The sequence below is a fragment of the Rana temporaria genome, chromosome 1 (genome assembly GCF_905171775.1).
Source record: "Rana temporaria chromosome 1, aRanTem1.1, whole genome shotgun sequence".
NCBI classification, from domain to species: domain Eukaryota; kingdom Metazoa; phylum Chordata; class Amphibia; order Anura; family Ranidae; genus Rana; species Rana temporaria.
Genome location: NC_053489.1, coordinates 247,443,007 through 247,460,720, shown reverse-complemented (window position 1 = coordinate 247,460,720; position 17,714 = coordinate 247,443,007). Strand labels below are relative to the sequence as shown.

Genomic DNA, 17,714 nt, shown 5'->3' with positions numbered 1-17,714 from the left:
CTAATTCAAATGGGGCGGGCACCATTTAAATTAAGCACGTTCCCGCGCCGAACGTACTGCGCATGCTCCGTCCGTCAAATTACCCGACGTGCATTGCGCTAATTGACGTCGCAAGGACGTCATTGGTTTCGACGTTAACGTAAATGGACGACTTACGCAAACAACGTGAAATTTTAAATTTCGACGCAGGTACGACGGCCATACTTAACATGGGTTACACCACCTAGAGGGCAGCCTTAGTTTTACGCAGCGTATCTCGACGGAAACAACGTAAATTTAGAGCGACGGGTAAAGCGTTCGTTCGTGAATCGCCGTAACTAGTCATTTGCATATTCTACGCCGACCGCAATGGAATCGCCACCTAGCGGCCGGCCTAGAATTGCATCCTAAGATCCAACGGTGTAAGTCAATTACACCTGTCGGATCTTAGGGCTATCTATGTGTAACTGATTCTATGAATCAGCCGCATAGATACGACGGGCGGATCACAGAGATATGACGGCGTATCAGGAGATACGCCGTCGTATCTCTTTTGTGAATCTGGCCCTTAGCCTTTAAAGGGGTTGTAAAGGTAAAAGTTTTTTTTACCTTAATGCATCCTATGCATTAACCACTTGCCAACCGCGCTATAGCAAAAATACTGCTACAGCGCGGTCGAGTTACTGTGACAGGACGTCCCTGGGACGTCCTCGTGCACTTCCGCGTTTGCGCGTCCCCTGGGGCGCGCTCGCGGAAGTGTCCGTGCTCGCCGGGTCTAGAAGACCCGGCGCATCACGGATCACGGTAAATTGCCGCGAATCGCGGGTGTTTACCACGTGATCGCTCCGTCAAATGACGGAGCGATCACTTGTTAACAAACCGGCGTCATTTGATGACGCCGGTTCCTCCCTCTCCTCTCTGTACCGTTCGGTACAGTGCGAGAGGAGAGGAGAGAGGGGGGGGGAGCGCGGGGTGTCAGCAGTTCTGTGGCTGGATCTGTGACAACTGCAGTCACAGATCCAGCCATCCCTCCCTGCACAATACTCTGCCATACCCAAATACTCTGCCATACCCAAATACTCTGCCATACCCAAATACTCTGCCATACCCAAATACTCTGCCATACCCGAATACTCTGCCATACCCGAATACTCTGCCATACCCGAATACTCCGCCATACCCCAATACTCCGCCATACCCCAATACTCCGCCATACCCCAATACTCCGCCATACCCCAATACTCCGCCATACCCAAATACTCCGCCATACCCAAATACTCCGCCATACCCAAATACTCCGCCATACCCAAATACTCCGCATATATAATGTTTTGGGGTTCTATGTAATTTTCTAGCAAATAAATTGTGATTTTTACATGTAGGAGAGAAATGTCAGAATTGGCCTGGGTGCTCCAGAACGCCTGATGGCGCTCCCTGCATGTTGGGCCTCTGTATGTGGCCACGCCGTGTAAAAGTTGCACACATGGGGTATCGCCATACTCAGGAGGAATAGCAGAATGTGTTTTGGGGTGTCATTCGTGGTATGCATATGCTGTGTGTCAGAAATAACCTGCGAATATGACAGAAACAAGTTTGTTTTTTTTTGTTTTTTACAGAATTTTCGGTCGTTTTTCTTTTATAGCGCAAAAAATAAAAAACCCAGAGGTGATCTAATACCACCAAAAGAAAGCTCTATTTGTGTGAAAAAAAGGACATACATTTCAAATGGGTACAATGTTGTATGACGGAGTAATTGTCATTCAAATTGTGAGAGCACCGAAAGCTGAAAATTGGTCTGGTCAGGAAGGGGGTTTAAGTGCCCAGTGGTCAAGAGGTTAAGGTAAAAAAACATCTGATAGCACCGCCCCCCCCCCCGAGCCTCCGTTTTACTTACCTCTCCACTCGAAAGTCCCGTGCGCGTTCTCATCTTGCTGTTCGGTTCCCAGCCTTGCCATTGATTGGCTAGGCTGGGCGGATTGATAGCAGTGCAGCCATTGGCTGGCGCTGCTGTCAATCACAGCGGATGACGCGGCGCGCCAGGGGCAGGGCCGAGTGATACAGTCGGCGGCTATGGCCGCCGCTGTATCACGGGAGCGCGCTCGTAAAAGCTTTCCACCATGCGAGGGAGATCGCATGAAGGTGGAAAGCTTTTGCGAGGAGGAGCCGAGACAGCCGCCGAGGGACCCCAGAAGACACGGATCCGGGTCACTCTGTGCAAAACGACCTGCACAGCGGAGGTAAGTATAACATGTTTGTTATTTATAAACAAAGACAATTTTGCCTTTAGTGTCCCTTTAACTTTCCCTCAGATTGTCAGTCCGTTCACATAGAGTTGCCTCTCTCTTTTGAGACACTTTTGCTCTCCACCAATAGAGACTACAAGTGGCTAGACTGACGTACATTACGCAGACATGTTCCACTGTAGCACTAGTCACCATCAGGAAACCCACCCTGGGAAATGATACTTTACATTCACCTTATAACTGAATTTCAGTTCAAAGTCTTTTGCAACAACTGTGCAAACTTTGACTCCCACACCGCACAAAACAAGAAGTAGGGTGTTAAGGTAGGCCAACGGTTTTGTGACTGAAGATTCAAATGTCTTTTTAAACCACATTAGCCTGAGATAATAAGGCTTAAGAAACAAATATGCAATTTCTGATGCAATGGTTGTGGTCTTCCTGTTCTGCTATTGTCACTTACTAACTTTATTCTAGGTAAAGGGATTTTTAAACATGACAGCAATCAGCATTAAATCCACAGTAACTAGCCCCTGTATTTCCACTTTTGCAGTCAAACACCCACTTTATATTTGTTACATGTCCCCATTCACAAAGCATAACTTATAAAAAAAAAATTAAATTGTCAGCTTACCTGTTTAAGGTGTTTTATTCTGGACCCTCCAGCAAGGAAAACCTAGGTACCTCTATTTGTTTATGAGCCTGGATAGAAAACGATTATGGTGCAAGTTTGAAAATGAGTTGCTAAGCTATTGCTATACTTACTAGCAAGTCCGCATTGCAATACTCCAGATCAACTTTCTTTGCAAACATTCTGCTGCAAGTTCTGGTTCAGTTATGTTGTGAAATAGTCATCCCACCACAGGGGGCACTGTGATTTGCAGAGCTCTTGTAGAATCACCGCTGCAACTTTGCTATTGATAGAGACTTGCCAAGCAAATTTGCTACAAATTGGAAAAGTATCAACTAGAATGTGTGCTTTAAGTGCTCTGCAAGTGTGCAGTTTTCCAGTGACAATGTGCAGTAAGTGAACAGGCTTAAGCTTCGTACACACGATAGGTTAACCAGAGGACAACGGTCTGAATGACCATTGTCATAGGTTAACCGATGAAGCTGACCGATGGTCCGTCACGCCTACACACCATAGGTTAAAAAAACGATCGTGTCACATCGATCGTGTCACAACAACGTGCTGAAAAAAACGAAGTTCAATGCTTCCAAGCATGCGTCGACTTGATTCTGAGAATGCGTGGATTTTTAACCGATGGTTGTGCCTACTAACGATCGGTTTTGACCTATCGGTTAGGAATCCATAGGTTAATTTTAAAGCAAGTTGTCTTTTTTTTAACCTATGGTTAAATAACCTATGGGGCTCACACACGATCGGTTTTGACCAATGAAAACGGTCCATCAGATCGTTGTCCTCTGGTTAACCTATCGTGTGTACGAGGCCTAACAGTTCAACACTGCCACAAATTTGTAGCTTCTTGCATTGTATGTTAATAAGGACAGACTTGGGACAGCTTCACTCTAACATTGTCCAAAAAACCTTGCACAGCCATGACATCTCCTCCTGAGAAACATCTGAAAGGTAACAAATATAAAAATAAAATAAAATTCTGACATACCGTATTTATCGGCGTATACCGCACACTTTTTCCCCCTTAAAATAAGGGGAAATCGTGGGTGCGCGATATACGCCGATACCCGCTTCCCGCACTGTATTTGAACCTTGCCGCCGACATATACCGAGCGCATCACTCGGGTACACTCGGCCAGGCTCAGTTCCTTCGCGGTCATGCGGTCACGCCCTGTGCCGCCTCCTATGTGAGAGGAGCCGAGCGTGGCCGAGCGTGCCCGAGTGTACTGCGCTTGGTATATGTCGGCGGCGGTGTTCAAACACAGCGCGGGAAGCGGGGATCGGCTAAGAAACAGCGCGGGAGAAGCAGGGAGGACACCACCGAGGCCGCAGACGGACGACAAGGCCACCGATGGACGCCGGGCAAGACACCGACGAGGGGCATTCAAACTGTAAGTATTTTATTTTTTCCTCAAATTTCCCTTCTAGGTTGGGGGTAGGCGCTATACGGCGGTGCGCGTTTTACCCCAATAAATATGGTACTTATTGAATGAAAACACTTACGAAACATATAGTGAGGTTTTCTCAGATCTGACTACAATAGTGTGCAGCCGGAAGGTGCATCCAGGTGAAGAAGCGCTGCAACCCCCACTGGATTCCATGGCTCAGGCAGAGGCGTCCCTAGGGGGGGACCAGAGGGGGCCCTGACCCCCCCAACATCATGCTATGCCCCACCATGTGCCCCCCCCCCCCCCAAAAAAAATGTTGTTTTTTTTTGCAATTTTTGTATTTTGCTCCCCGAGAGGGAGAGCGTCCCCAGTCAGCTCTGCAGGGGATTCCTCCCCCTCCCTTTTGTCCCTGTCCCCCTATGTGCCCCCCCTAAATATGAAAGCTGGAGACGCCACTGGGCTCAGGGCAGGGGTGCTCATGCTGAACAGGCTTCGATCCCCCTCCAAAGCCGAACACATGCAAGGATAAGCCAGCACTCCATTATAACAGCATAAACAGACTTCATTAAATGCAAGATGATAAAATATAGCTGAAAAAATAACCAGCACGTTTCAACCGTTAGGCCTTAATCATGGCTATTGCAAAAAGGTCTCATACACTTTAATAGTGAAACAACAATCACATAATCATACCCAGGTCACATGACTTTACAAACAAACTAAAAACAAACATGAAAAAAACAACTTATATCAATACGTGTATGTCATGCCTTCCAACAAATGCTTCTTATGTTCTTTTGTTAATTGTTCAATACGTTAATGGTATGTAAAGTAAATTGTAATATCGCCATCTAGTGGCTCTTTAGTATACTTATAGTTCTACAGATTAATTACTGCAGGTAGGCAGGTTGTTGCTTAAAAGCCACCATAGCTTCCCATCATTCTAGTGGACTAAACCATGAGGTCTGAGAGACAGCCCCCAGTAGCCATCTTATTTTCATTAATGCGTCTTCTCTAGAGGATACCACACTTTCTCAGCTGCAATTCTATCATCAGCCTAATGGAAGCATCGTCTGTATGTTTATAACCCCTTTCCCTAGTTAGACTAGTGTGTCAGTGTCAGGATTGTATATTTTGTATATTGTATACACTGATTGAATGTTATTTCTTTTATTTGTAGTTTTACTCTAATATCCCTGCAATAAAAGTTGATAAAAGACCTAGCGCCTGCCTCAATGAGTTAATGAGTTGTTAAGGGAGGAGAGTTAGCTGTCTGTCTAAATATACCTCAGCCACATGTATTGAGGGCAGAACATGTATATACACATACTCCACATCAGAAACATGGGAGCACAAATAAAAAATCTGCAACATATAGAGCATTCATTTTAATGCTAATGTAGCACCCTGCTGTTGCCAGGTATAGTTGCCTTGGCCAATTGATAGGAGATCAATTGATTCCGAATCCACCTTAATGCTGTTCTTGGCTGAGGACAATTAATAACTTATCTTATTAACCTCCCTGGCGGTATGATTCTGTCTGGAATTACGTACCAAAAGCGGTACAATTATTTGCAAGGAAATTTGGCGTCTTATACTGTAGGCCTGTAATTTTTAGAAATAACTCACTTAAATCTGACCAAGCAAGAGTCTTGTAGGCATCCCGGGTATGATTTTTTTTAAAACAAAATTATAAATTATAATATAATAAATAATTATAAATAATTATAACAAATAATAATATAATTAAAATAAAAATTATTCAATAATGTAATCAACTCAAAATCACTGAAATTTGCTCAGTTGCAGAATTGTCGCTGTCATTATTTATTTATTTTTATGACGAATTTCCCCACAAATCGCTATCGCACAATTCTGCAAGTGATTATAATTTATTATCGCTGTTTTCTAGCTGATCTAAAACCATTTTTGACATAAAGGGACACTTTTGGACAATCTACAGTTTGCAGGCAGAAAGAACAGTTTTTATTATATAAAAGAACATGTAGGACACTGGGCAGACCACTAGGGACAAAGGGGGTGTGTATTTTGTACATACAGTACTGTAATCTATAAGATTACAGTATACTGTATGTAAAGTGTTTGTTTACTTTTTTTAATTTGGCGCCGTTCTCCGCTCCCGTGCGTCGTAACGTTGCAGGGAACGGAGATCGGGGGCACACGGGGAGACTGTGAATCAAGCGAGGAGGACCCGCTCGCTCACACAGCGGGGTGGCATCGCTGGATCCAGAGACAAGGTAAGTAACTTGCCTGTGGATCCAGCGAGAAGGTAAGCCGCGCCGCTGCACACTCTGCACGTCCACCCCGAGCGTGACTCGGGGATACCGATCTTAACATGAAAAACCAACCCGGAGTCACGCTCGGGTTTACCGCCAAGGGGGTTAAAAGGATACTTGCATTGTTGTTTATTTTCTCTTTCACGTGTTCCGGCATCATTGCGTCTTCCTTGGACAAGGAGAGACAGTGGCCCGACATGTATAATAATGCTCAATATTCATGGCTTTTATTACCGTATATATTAGATACCGTGTTTCCCCCGAAAATAAGCCCTACCCCGAAAGTAAGACCTAGTGCAATTATCAGGATGGACTGCAATATAAGCCCTACCCCGAAAATAAGCCCTATCAAAGTAAAAAACTGTAATCCATTACTGTATACTGGTGCAGTGTCTCCGTTTATTACGGTTTAATTATATGTTTCACAGCCACTGGAGGTCCTCTTATCGTCCCGGCTGATGTCTGCAGCCCCTTTCTATTCAGTGTACGAGCGGGCTGACGTCAGCGGGATCTCGGCTTTCATCCTCTCCTCTCCACTAACGTTGCCTGGATCTCGGCTCTTCTCTTATCCTCTCCCCCGCACTGATGTCTGCAGCCCCTTCATCTTCAGTGTATGGAGCGGGCTGACATCAGCGGGATCTCGGCTCTTCTCTCTCTTCCTGTCCCCCCCACTGATGTATGCGGCCCCTCCCTCTGCCATACATGGAAGGGGCTGACATCAGCGGAGATCTCGGAGAAGAGCAGATCACACGTGAATGCCCAGGGGAGCTGTAAAAGGTATTTGATAAGGACTTTAAGCAAGATGTTTTTTTTTTTTTAATAATTAAACTGACTTCTTACCTGTCAGTGGGAGGGGGGAGTGGTGGGGGGTGACACAGGAACTGTTTAATTTCTTACTGATTTATTCATGATTATTTTTAGAACATGGAGAGGGGTAAATGATGCAGCATATGCACTGTGCTATCTATCATGCTTTAAAAGGAACAGTTTTTTTTGTTTTGTTTTTTAGGGTTACAACCACTTTAATGCCGTTATTAAATAATCCCTACCCCGAAAATAAGCCCTAGTGTGTTTTCTGTGGCAAAAATTTATATAAGACCCGGGCTTATTTTCGGAGAAACACGGTAGATAGTTAGGATATAAGGCTATTGTATATATGTTTTCCCTTAACTATTGGGTGGTACACCACACGTTAAATTATATATATGATGTCTGATATTTAGCTACGCTGTTTGAAATACCATTCGCTCATATATGTGTTGCACATGTTTATTTCATGTGGTATGCCACTTACATTGTTTGTTGTTGTTATTATTATTCCTTTCCTGTTTCCCCACCCATCCCAGTTTTTGCCAGGATATTAGATCTCAGGCTTGAGGGTTCAAATTATTTTTCTGCAAACTCTGAGATGTAGTTTTGTAGACAGGGGGGGGATGTTTAGGCAGGGTTGCAAGTAAATTTACCAGCCAGGTATAGTTGCCTTGGCCAATTGATAGGAGATCAATTGATTCCACCCTAATTCTGGAATTGCTGCACTTCTCTCTTCTGTCACTAGATAGCCGGGTATCTGGTGGCACTAGACAAGGGCATTACAAGGACAGATTAGGAATAGGTTGGGTATCTCCGCCAATGGGCAGGGATCTTCTTGGTTCACTTGGCCTGCTGGGAGAGCCTATTTATTTGGGTGAGGTCAGGTGATCGGGGTTCTGTGCCACCTGGATGGCTGTCTGGGTTGACATGTGTTGTACTGCCTGGGGCTGCTAGGCCAGAGCCTGAGGCCTATCCCGGGGGCATCTGGCTGCTAGGCTATCTGAGATCCTATGCAAAAGCAGAAGAGCAGTACAGGGTTGGAACTGCGGCTTGTAGTCCAACCAGAAGGGACTGTTCTGCGGACCGGAGAACTTGGCATGGTCATAAATAGAGGGGAAGCTGTCGCCACTAAGGGACCATCCACCTTGTTTCCATGGACCACCGTGAGTTATTGAAGTAAGTACCAGAGCAGTATTCTCACCAACCGGGGACAGTGAAGGATTGGGAAACTTCAGCAGATGTCAAGCCAGGGACCCAGCCAGTGAAGGTGACGCTTGCAGAGCAGTCTTGTGTGCCAAGCCAGGGACTGAGCAGGCCAGTGGGGTGATGCTCGAGGAGTATCTGTGAGTGCCAATCCAGGGACCTAGTAGGGACAAGAGGGGTGACGTTTGAGGAAGATATTCAGTGAGAAGATTGGAAGAGCTCAGGAGATCCAGTGGCAGTGGATCAGCGGATCTAAGTGATAAACTGGGAGCTCAGTTGAGTGAAAATCTAAAAAAAGGAGATTGTGGAGGAAGTGAAAGCATTCATTGCAAACTTTGTTAGAAACTGTTCAAGATTGTTGCCATAGGAGACAATGTGTCTACACATGCAGATGTGGTGCCCATCTGGGTGCGTTTCCCTGCGTGGCTGTCTACCTATAGAAGTTTTGGAGTCTGCTAATTAACATTTCAACTACTAAAGGGTGTCCTGGCCCTAACCCTTTCTCCCCCAGTTCTGTTCAAGAGAATGTATTTTGCATTCAAGAAGAAGTGTCTGGCGCCCATGAATATACCTTGCATTACATCCACCATGGCTCGTAACCCACTCCACCTAGAGGGATATCAGCTGTCCCTAACCCTGGAGGCCTGGAGAGGCCCGGCTACACTATAAATATCTCCAATGTTTCAAGCACTTTAGGAAGATGCATGGAGTAGACATTTTCATCTTGTGATATAGATGGATTTCAGCCAGCAGCCAGGTGTGGGGTAAGATATTGCAGGTTATTGGAGTGAAAGGTTTTCTTGATACATAAATTGCAGACCCACATCCCACATGAACTCAACCATAGGTGGGATGTGGATCTGTATTTTAGATAATTATAATACATTTCTCCCATTCCACCTGCACCATATTACCTTCTGGCTTGCAATTTTGTTTCCATATTCTTTATATATTTTGCAGTTATTTATTTGTCCTCCCATGTTTTTTAATGTGGAAGATCTGTATATACAGGTAGTGATACTGTATATACTACATTTGCTATGATGTTTTAATATATTTTTAATGTTTGTTGCTAGTAGTTTGTTTGGAAAGGTATGTGACTTGATTGTTTCACTATTTAAGTGTATGAGACCTGAAACATGCTGGTTGTATTTCAGCCGTATATTATTGTCTTACATTAAAGTGGATGTAACCCCAATTCATGAAATTTGAGCTGGGCACATAAATCTGCAGTATTTTGTTATCTCTCTTCAAAGAGCTAAGTCCCGTAGCTCTCTCCTGCATCGTTTTGATAACTTTTGATACATTTTCTGACACATCAGATAAAAGCAGCCTGACATTTCTGTCAGGGGAGGTTGCTAAAATAGATTAGCAGGGAGCTGGCCCTGTTTCAAAACATATCTGAGAGTCTCTGCCTATGAAGTGAGGGTGTGTGTGCCTTTCCTCCAATCAGCAAGTTTAGCTATCTTGACTGTATGTCCAGACATCACACTCTGTGTTAAACAGGAAGAGAAAATCTCCTAACACAATCTGAACATTCTAAACAGTATATAAATGTGAAGACAGTAGATATACATGTAAAACCTGTGTAGGAATATTTGGTTCATACCTGTGTATCATCTGAGGCTGTTCACTTCACTGAGTGTATGGAGGGTTTACATCCACTTTAAGAAAGTCCATTTATGTTGTTATATTGGAGTATCGGCTTTTCCATGCATGTATTCAGGTGCAGAATTCAGCCCCGTAGCCAGAGCATGTTAACCTCTTTCAGGGGTCGAAAGTTGCTGTATCCAGATAGGGCTGGATGGTGCAGCAAGTGCTACTAAAGTTGGGAGCAATATGAATGAATGCCCAGAACTCAAGATGCCTGTATTCTGAACATTCATCCTGGGTGCATAATGCCTTAAATGTTAGTACCGCTAATTGCATGGTCCAACCTTGTCCAGCCACAGCAACTTAAGTTTAACAGGCTGCTTGCAGTGGAGCTGGGCAGTTCACCTGTACCTACTGCCTTTACCTCATCTCTGGAGCTTCATGCACTGAGGCCAAATGGCCAGTATGCATGGGGCCTCAAAGGTAGATTAAACAAGTACCTTTTTTAGCACCCAAATAAATATGCAGTTAATGCTTGTCAGTATGCTTGAGAGAGAGACAGAGACTTGTAAAGCGCAACACATGCGAACTGAATCGCCTCTGGGCGCTGTATCCATTTCATGGGTAAGGAACCCCTTGACCTCAGAAGAGATGGGTTTTAATCTTTCTCCTGAAGGCCAAGTGGTCCGACTCCAGTCGGATGGTGGTTGGTAGTGCATTCCACAGGCGAGGTCCCTGGACTGCAAATCTTCGATCTCCTTTGGACTTGTATCTGGCCTTGGGTATCTGGAGGAGGTTTTGATTGGTGGATTGCAGAATGCGATTGGGGTTATGGGCTTTTATTTTTTCGCATAGATATTGGGGGGCGTTGCCTTGAATACACTTATGTATTAGGCAGAGTGCCTTGAAAGTGATTCTGTCTTTTACTGGCAACCAATGAAGGGATCTCAGTGAAGGTGAGATTGATTCCCATGGTTTTTTCCCAGTCACTAGTTGAGCGGCCGTATTTTGAACGACTTGCAAACGAGTGATTTGGTATTTTGGGAGTCCTAGATAGAGGGCATTTGCGTAGTCGAGTCTGGAATTGATGATTGTTCCCACCACGACTGCAATGTCCTCTTTCGGGATAAAGGGCGTGAGTCTGCGTAGTAGGCGCAGCAGATGGTGGGATCCGCTGACTACTGACCCTATTTGTGCATCCATTGTCATGTAGGTATCGAAAATGACTCCGAGACTTTTGACTTTGGTGCTAGGGGTGATAGTTTTACCCAGAATGGGCGGGGGAGTCCATGTTGACGCGGGGTGATTTTTCCGGTTAGCGTGAAACAGGAGAAGTTCTGTTTTCGAATCATTGAGTTTAAGATAACTGTTTGTCATCCAGTTATCTATTAGAGTGAGGCATTTCTCTAGTCCAAGAGAATGATCCTTTTTGTTGCAGATGCGGAAATACAGTTGTGTGTCGTCTGCATAGGAGTGGTAAAGTAACTTCTGGTTACTGATGATTTCAAAGAGAGGGCGAAGATAGATATTAAACAATACGGGCGATAAGGGAGATTCCTGAGGGACTCCGCATGACACCGTACGTTTTTCAGAAGTGAAAGACCCCAGTTTCACTATTTGTGATCGGTTTTCCAAGAAGGAGGAGAACCAGGGTAAAACACATTCAGCGACTCCGGCTACTTCAGCTAGCCTAGCCAGTAGTAGTCCGTGGTCTACAGTGTCAAAAGCCGCGCTTAGGTCCAGCAGTATTAGGAGACAAGATTCTCCTTTGTCTGCCGCCTCTAGAGCGTCATCCCATATTTTGAGCAGCGCCATTTCTGTTCCGTGACCCGGACGGAAGCCTGATTGAAACGGATCGAGTAATTTATGGGTGTCTAAATGCAGTTGCAGCTGTTGCAGCTTGATGCCCATTTATACAGTTTGGAATGCAATGCACAAATAAATTCTTCAGCTCATTTAGTTTAGGAGTTGAGAATCTTCTCTTAAAGCGGGGGGTGCACCCAAAAAAAAAATTCTAACATTACAGTGAGCCGAGTTGTGATAATGACATTATGCTGACCTTTTTAATTTTATTGCCGTACATACCGTTTTATCCATATTTTCACCGCGGCTTCCGGGTATGTAATCTGCGGGACTGGGCGTTCCTATTCACATGCTAATTGATTGACATGCTTCCGACCGGCGCATACAGCGCGTCACGAGTTGCCGAAAGAATCCGGACTGCGAGTCGGCTCTATACAGCACCTGCGCACCGACGTTCGGCTTCTTTCGGCAACTTAAAGTGGCGGGGCCCCACTTTAAGTTGGCAATTTTGGTGAGCCTGTGTGGATTGTAGCCTTAGTTTACTGTTCTTATGTGTTCTTGTGTGTTCAAAGTTGGTATTCTGCATACCTTGGTTGTAACGAGATGTTATTTGAGTTACTGTTGCCTTTCTATAATTTCTGCCCATTCTCCTCTGACCTCTGACATCAACAAGGCATTTTCATCCACACAACTGCCCCTCAATGGATATTTTCTCTTTTTCAGACCATTCTCTGTAAACCCTAGAGATGGTTGTGCATGTAAATCCCAGTAGATCAGCAGTTTTTTAATTACTCAGACCAGCCCGTCTGGCACCAACAACCATGACACGTTCAAAGTCACTTAAATCCCCTTCCTTGCCCATTCTGATGCTTGGTTTGAACTTCAGCAAGTCATCTTTGCCACGTCTAGATGCCCTAATGTGTTGAGTTGCTGCCATGTGATTGGCTGATTAGCAATTTGTGTTACCAACAGGTGTACCGGGGAGTGTATATTGTAAATAGGCCTGTAAATCATTTGCCTCTTTTTTTACAGTTATAAAATTTCTGCTAGCATTCAAATCCACATCCATTCAAATAGACTGTTTGACATCACTACTATACAGAGTTTATACATAATGTAAATCTGTATTTATTAAACAGCTATGCCATTTTATACTACATCACACATGAACAATTTCAGATGATTTCCTATAAAACATAAAAAAAAAAAATGATCATTGTGAAAACATGGAGAATAATATCACTTATCTGTTTTTTTTTATTTAATGTTACTAAAAGAACCAAAGCTATATTAAAAAAATATCTAATGTAAGGATACAGTCCTACATATTGCATTACCGTTACAATTTGGAACATTTATGCTAAGTTTATTTATCAATTTTGGAACTTGCTCATAGTTTTTGTTTTTCATATTTTAGGATGTAATTATAGTGTACAGGTGTTTATTGCGAGGAAATAAGTGTATGCATGTTCAGTAAAAAGACAAATTTTCAAAGAATAGAGGGGGATTGGTAGTTAACAATGTATTTTTATTTAGTCTAATTATGCTTTGGTCTCCAGTGAGGATTTGGCTCAACAGCTAGTCTGACTAACCCTTGCTCTGGATTGGACAACATATCTGCCATCAGTAGCAGATGGGGCTGAGATTAGCAGCATTCTAATCCAGAGGAAGAAGTTGCAGAATGAAGGAGACGCAGCTGAGGATCTGACAAAGGTAATACTCAGGACACATTAAATAAATTATATTAAGAGAACACAATATGAAAATACTTGGTGGGAATTTGAGCGAATAGCATACACCATATCAATAACCGTGTAAGAGCAACACGTAAATATATTAACAACCATTATTCTAACCTTATAGTGTTAGACACTTTTTTCAATATCCATGTATTGTATTTTTCATTAGCTGGAAAGACGTGACTATGTCCTTGATGGATGAGACAGCCTCAGACCTTCCAGTAAAGGACACAGACTGCACACCGACGGTATTGAGGGCTATACAAGGTATTAGGTTCATTACATTTTTATTTATACTTTTATGTCTTTTTCACTAGTTCTTTTGAATATTCTTCAACTTTAGTCAGTTTCCTTTCCCTTTCTTGGTTACTGTACATTTATTTATGCCTGATTTGCAGATGTAATAACAGGATCCAACCAGCAAAGGATGTTGATGCAGAAATCTTCCAAAATGAAAGGTAAATTGACTGCTTAAAGAGGCTTTTGTCATTTCCTTATGTATTGCCTTGCTGTAACGTACATTGTTTGATAATCTCACATAAACCATGACTCTGTTGTGATAGTTGGGTATACACAGTACATAGTGTTCTGTTTTTGAGTACAAACCCCAGTACACAATATCCATTTATATCAATTAATTTGATACAATGTAAACACAATACAAGGTCGACTACTGCCACGTACACACGATCGGTTAAACCGATGAGAATGGTCTGATGGACCGTTTTCATCGGTCAAAACCGATCGTGTGTAGGCGCCATCGGTTAGTTAACCATCGGTTAAAAAAAGGCAACTTTTTTTAAATTAACCGATGGATTCCTAACCGATAGGACAAAACCGATCGTTAGTAGGCACGACAATCGGTTAAAAATCCATGCATGCTCAGAATCAAGTCGACGCATGCTTGGAAGCATTGAACTTAGTTTTTTTCAGCACGTCGTTGTGTTTTACGTCACCGCGTTCTGACACGATCATTTTTTTAACCGATGGTGTGTAGGCGCGACGGAACATCAGTCAGCTTCATCAGTTAACCAATGAAAACGGTCCATCGGTCCGTTCTCATTGGATGGATTGATCGTGTGTACGCGGCAATAGAGTACATGATTATACCAGAAAGCCGTCACACCTGATCTCACAAACCTGTCGGTAAAGCTGAACTCCACCTGCTTATTAAATTCATCATAGAAAGGCCCAATATTGCAAAAAAAATGAATGATCATAGCTATATATTGGTAATGCTTATAACGATAGTATTAGGTATATGAATACCTTTTTTATTTCATATGTCTATATTTTATGTTTCTTCACATTTGTAGACCAAGCTGTCCAGATTAAGTGACAGTTAGGCCTCGTACAGACGAGAGGATATCCGCTGAAAACGGTCCACCGGACCGTTTCCAGCGGATAAATCCTCTTGCGGATTTGGATCTGATGGCTGTACACACCATCAGATCGAAATCCCAGCGGAATACATCCGCGGTGACCGCGCCGTCGCCGCGATGATGAAGCGGCGACGTGCGCGACCCTGGAAGGTAAATACTTCCACGCATGCATCGAATCATTACAACGCATGCGAGGGATGGGAGCGGACGGACTGATCCGGTGAGTCTGTACAGACGACCGGATCAGTCCGCTGGACTGGATTCCAGCGGATAGATTTCTTAGCATGCTAAGAAATTTTTATCCGCTGGGAATCCGTCGGCTGGATTTTTATCCGCTGGGAAATGTCCGCTAGGCCGTACACACGACCGGATCTATCTGCTGGAACTGATCCGCGGATCAATCCCAGCGGATAGATCCGGTCGTGTGTACGGGGCCTAATGGGTTTGGGCAAACTATAATGCCTTGTACACACGACCGGTTTTCACGCCGAGAAAACTGCCATCTTTTATATTGGTCGTGAAAATCGGTCGTGTGTATGCTACCTAGCAGTTTTCTCGACAAAAAAACTGCCCGCAAAAAAATTGAAACCAGCTCTCTTTTTTCTCGTCGTGTTTCCCGTCAGTTTTTTTCTCATCGCGAAAAACGGTCGTGTGTATGCATGCTCAGAATCAAGTATACAGCCCAAAGGGTGGCGCCATTTGAAAGGAACATCCCATTTATAGTCCCGTCACTTTGGTCGGACGTTTTTTTGCATGAACGTGTGTATGCAAGTCAGGCTGGAGAGGAATTACGTTGGGAAAAACATTGTTTTTTTCCCTGCCGAGAAAAATGGTCGTATGTACGAGGCATTATACTGTTAAGGGTTCTTAAAATGGGTACCCTTTATTCACATGGCATAATTAAAAAAATACTCTGGTGGGTAATATAAAAAATACTCTGGTGGGTAATATAAAAAATACTCTGGTGGGTAATGTAAAAAAATACTCTGGTGGGTAATGTAAAAAAATACTCTGGTGGGTAATGTAAAAAAAATACTCTGGTGGGTAATGTAAAAAAATACTCTGGTGGGTAATGTAAAAAAAATACTCTGGTGGGTAATGTAAAAAAATACTCTGGTGGGTAATATAAAAAATACTCTGGTGGGTAATGTAAAAAAAATTCTCTGATGGGTAATTGGCTCAGAATATTGTATTTCTCGCAATAGTGGTCCTTTAATGCAGCTGTGTATGCGTTAGAAAAATATCATGTTACTAATCTACACATTTCAATCTGTCTTGATAATGTCCTTCTATAAAAGTACTATAAGGCAGGGGTCATTAAACGTTCTAAACAGAGGTCCAGTTTATCGTCCTTCAGACTTTAAGGGGCCAGATTGTGGCCAGTGGGAGTAGAAAATGTCCCAGTTTTAGTGGTAATAAACAATGCCTCGGGGTAGGTGGCCACTGGGACTAAATACATTACATAGCACCTGTGGTCAATAGGAGGAGGAATAGTTTCTATCATTGATATCAATGAGAGGAATAGTGCCCCATCATTGGTATCAGTGGAGGGAAGAATGCCCAATCATTGGTGTCAGTGGGAGGAATAGTGCCCCATAATTGGTATCAGTGGAAGGAATAGTGCCCCATCATGGGTGTTAGTGGGAGGAATAGTGCCCCATCATGGGTGTCAGTGGAAGGAATAGTGCCCCATCGTTGGTGTCACTGGGATGAATAGTGCACCATCATTGATATCGGTGGGAAGAATAGGGCCCCATCATTGGTATAAGTGGATGGAATAGTGCCCCATCGTTGGTGTTAGTGGGAGGAATAGTGACCCATCATTGGTATAAGTGGATGGAATAGTGCCCCATCGTTGGTGTGAGTGGGTGGAATAGTGCCCCATCATTGGTATAAGTGGGAGGAATAGTGCCCCATAATTGGTATTAGTGGGAGGAATAGTGTCACATCATTAACGTCAGTGGCAGAAATTATGCCCCACTGTTGATGTCAGTTGGAGTAATAGTGGCATGCATCAGTAGGAGGAATAGTGCCCCAAGGCCCGGTTAAAGGCCCGGTGATGAGTAAGCACAACTGTGTGAAACTCATCCACTGAGCACCTTTTTTGGATTGATGTTTGTCATGTTCGCTTAATTTTATGGACTTTCAAAAAAAATTCTTTTGATTTTACTTCTGGATGTGCCACCATTCTTCTTTGTTTCCAACAAAGTAACCAGTCAGTCAAGGATTTTCCAGATTGAAACAAAATTTACTAAAGCTGTTTCTGTTATTGTATCTTTTATAGAGCTCTTCATTTTTATTTTTGGATGGAGTTCTACTTTAAACCTTGTCTATAATTCATGAAAACAAAAAAACAAATCACTTTCAGTTATGTAATTAACACAATGCTCAGTGGTGAGCAAATAACTAAAACACTTTGTTGCAGTGCAGCAGCCATACCACTGCAACCATATCCTTGCTGGAACAGGCACCCTTCCAATAGAACAGTAGTAATAGGTCTACTGTACCAATTAATATATACAGCCATTGCTGAAAGACATTGCTGAAAGAAAAATTATTTTGTCTGTTCATATTGTTCAGAGACATGATATGAAAGGATGCAATCTAGGGAGAACAATACATTATAGGTCATACTTTATA

At 43.4% G+C, this 17,714-nt stretch overlaps 1 protein-coding gene across 1 annotated transcript in view; it reads left to right on the top strand.

Moving 5' to 3' along the window:
• Positions 1-13,867: 13,867 nt before the first annotated feature.
• The window catches only part of RPGRIP1 (RPGR interacting protein 1), a 63,146-nt gene continuing 59,299 nt past the window's right edge, over positions 13,868-17,714 (top strand). The window contains exons 1-2 of the mRNA XM_040352976.1: positions 13,868-13,959; positions 14,091-14,150. Coding sequence (XP_040208910.1) covers positions 13,878-13,959; positions 14,091-14,150 — 142 coding nt within the window. The 5' untranslated portion in view covers positions 13,868-13,877. The remainder of the gene's footprint in view (positions 13,960-14,090; positions 14,151-17,714) is intronic.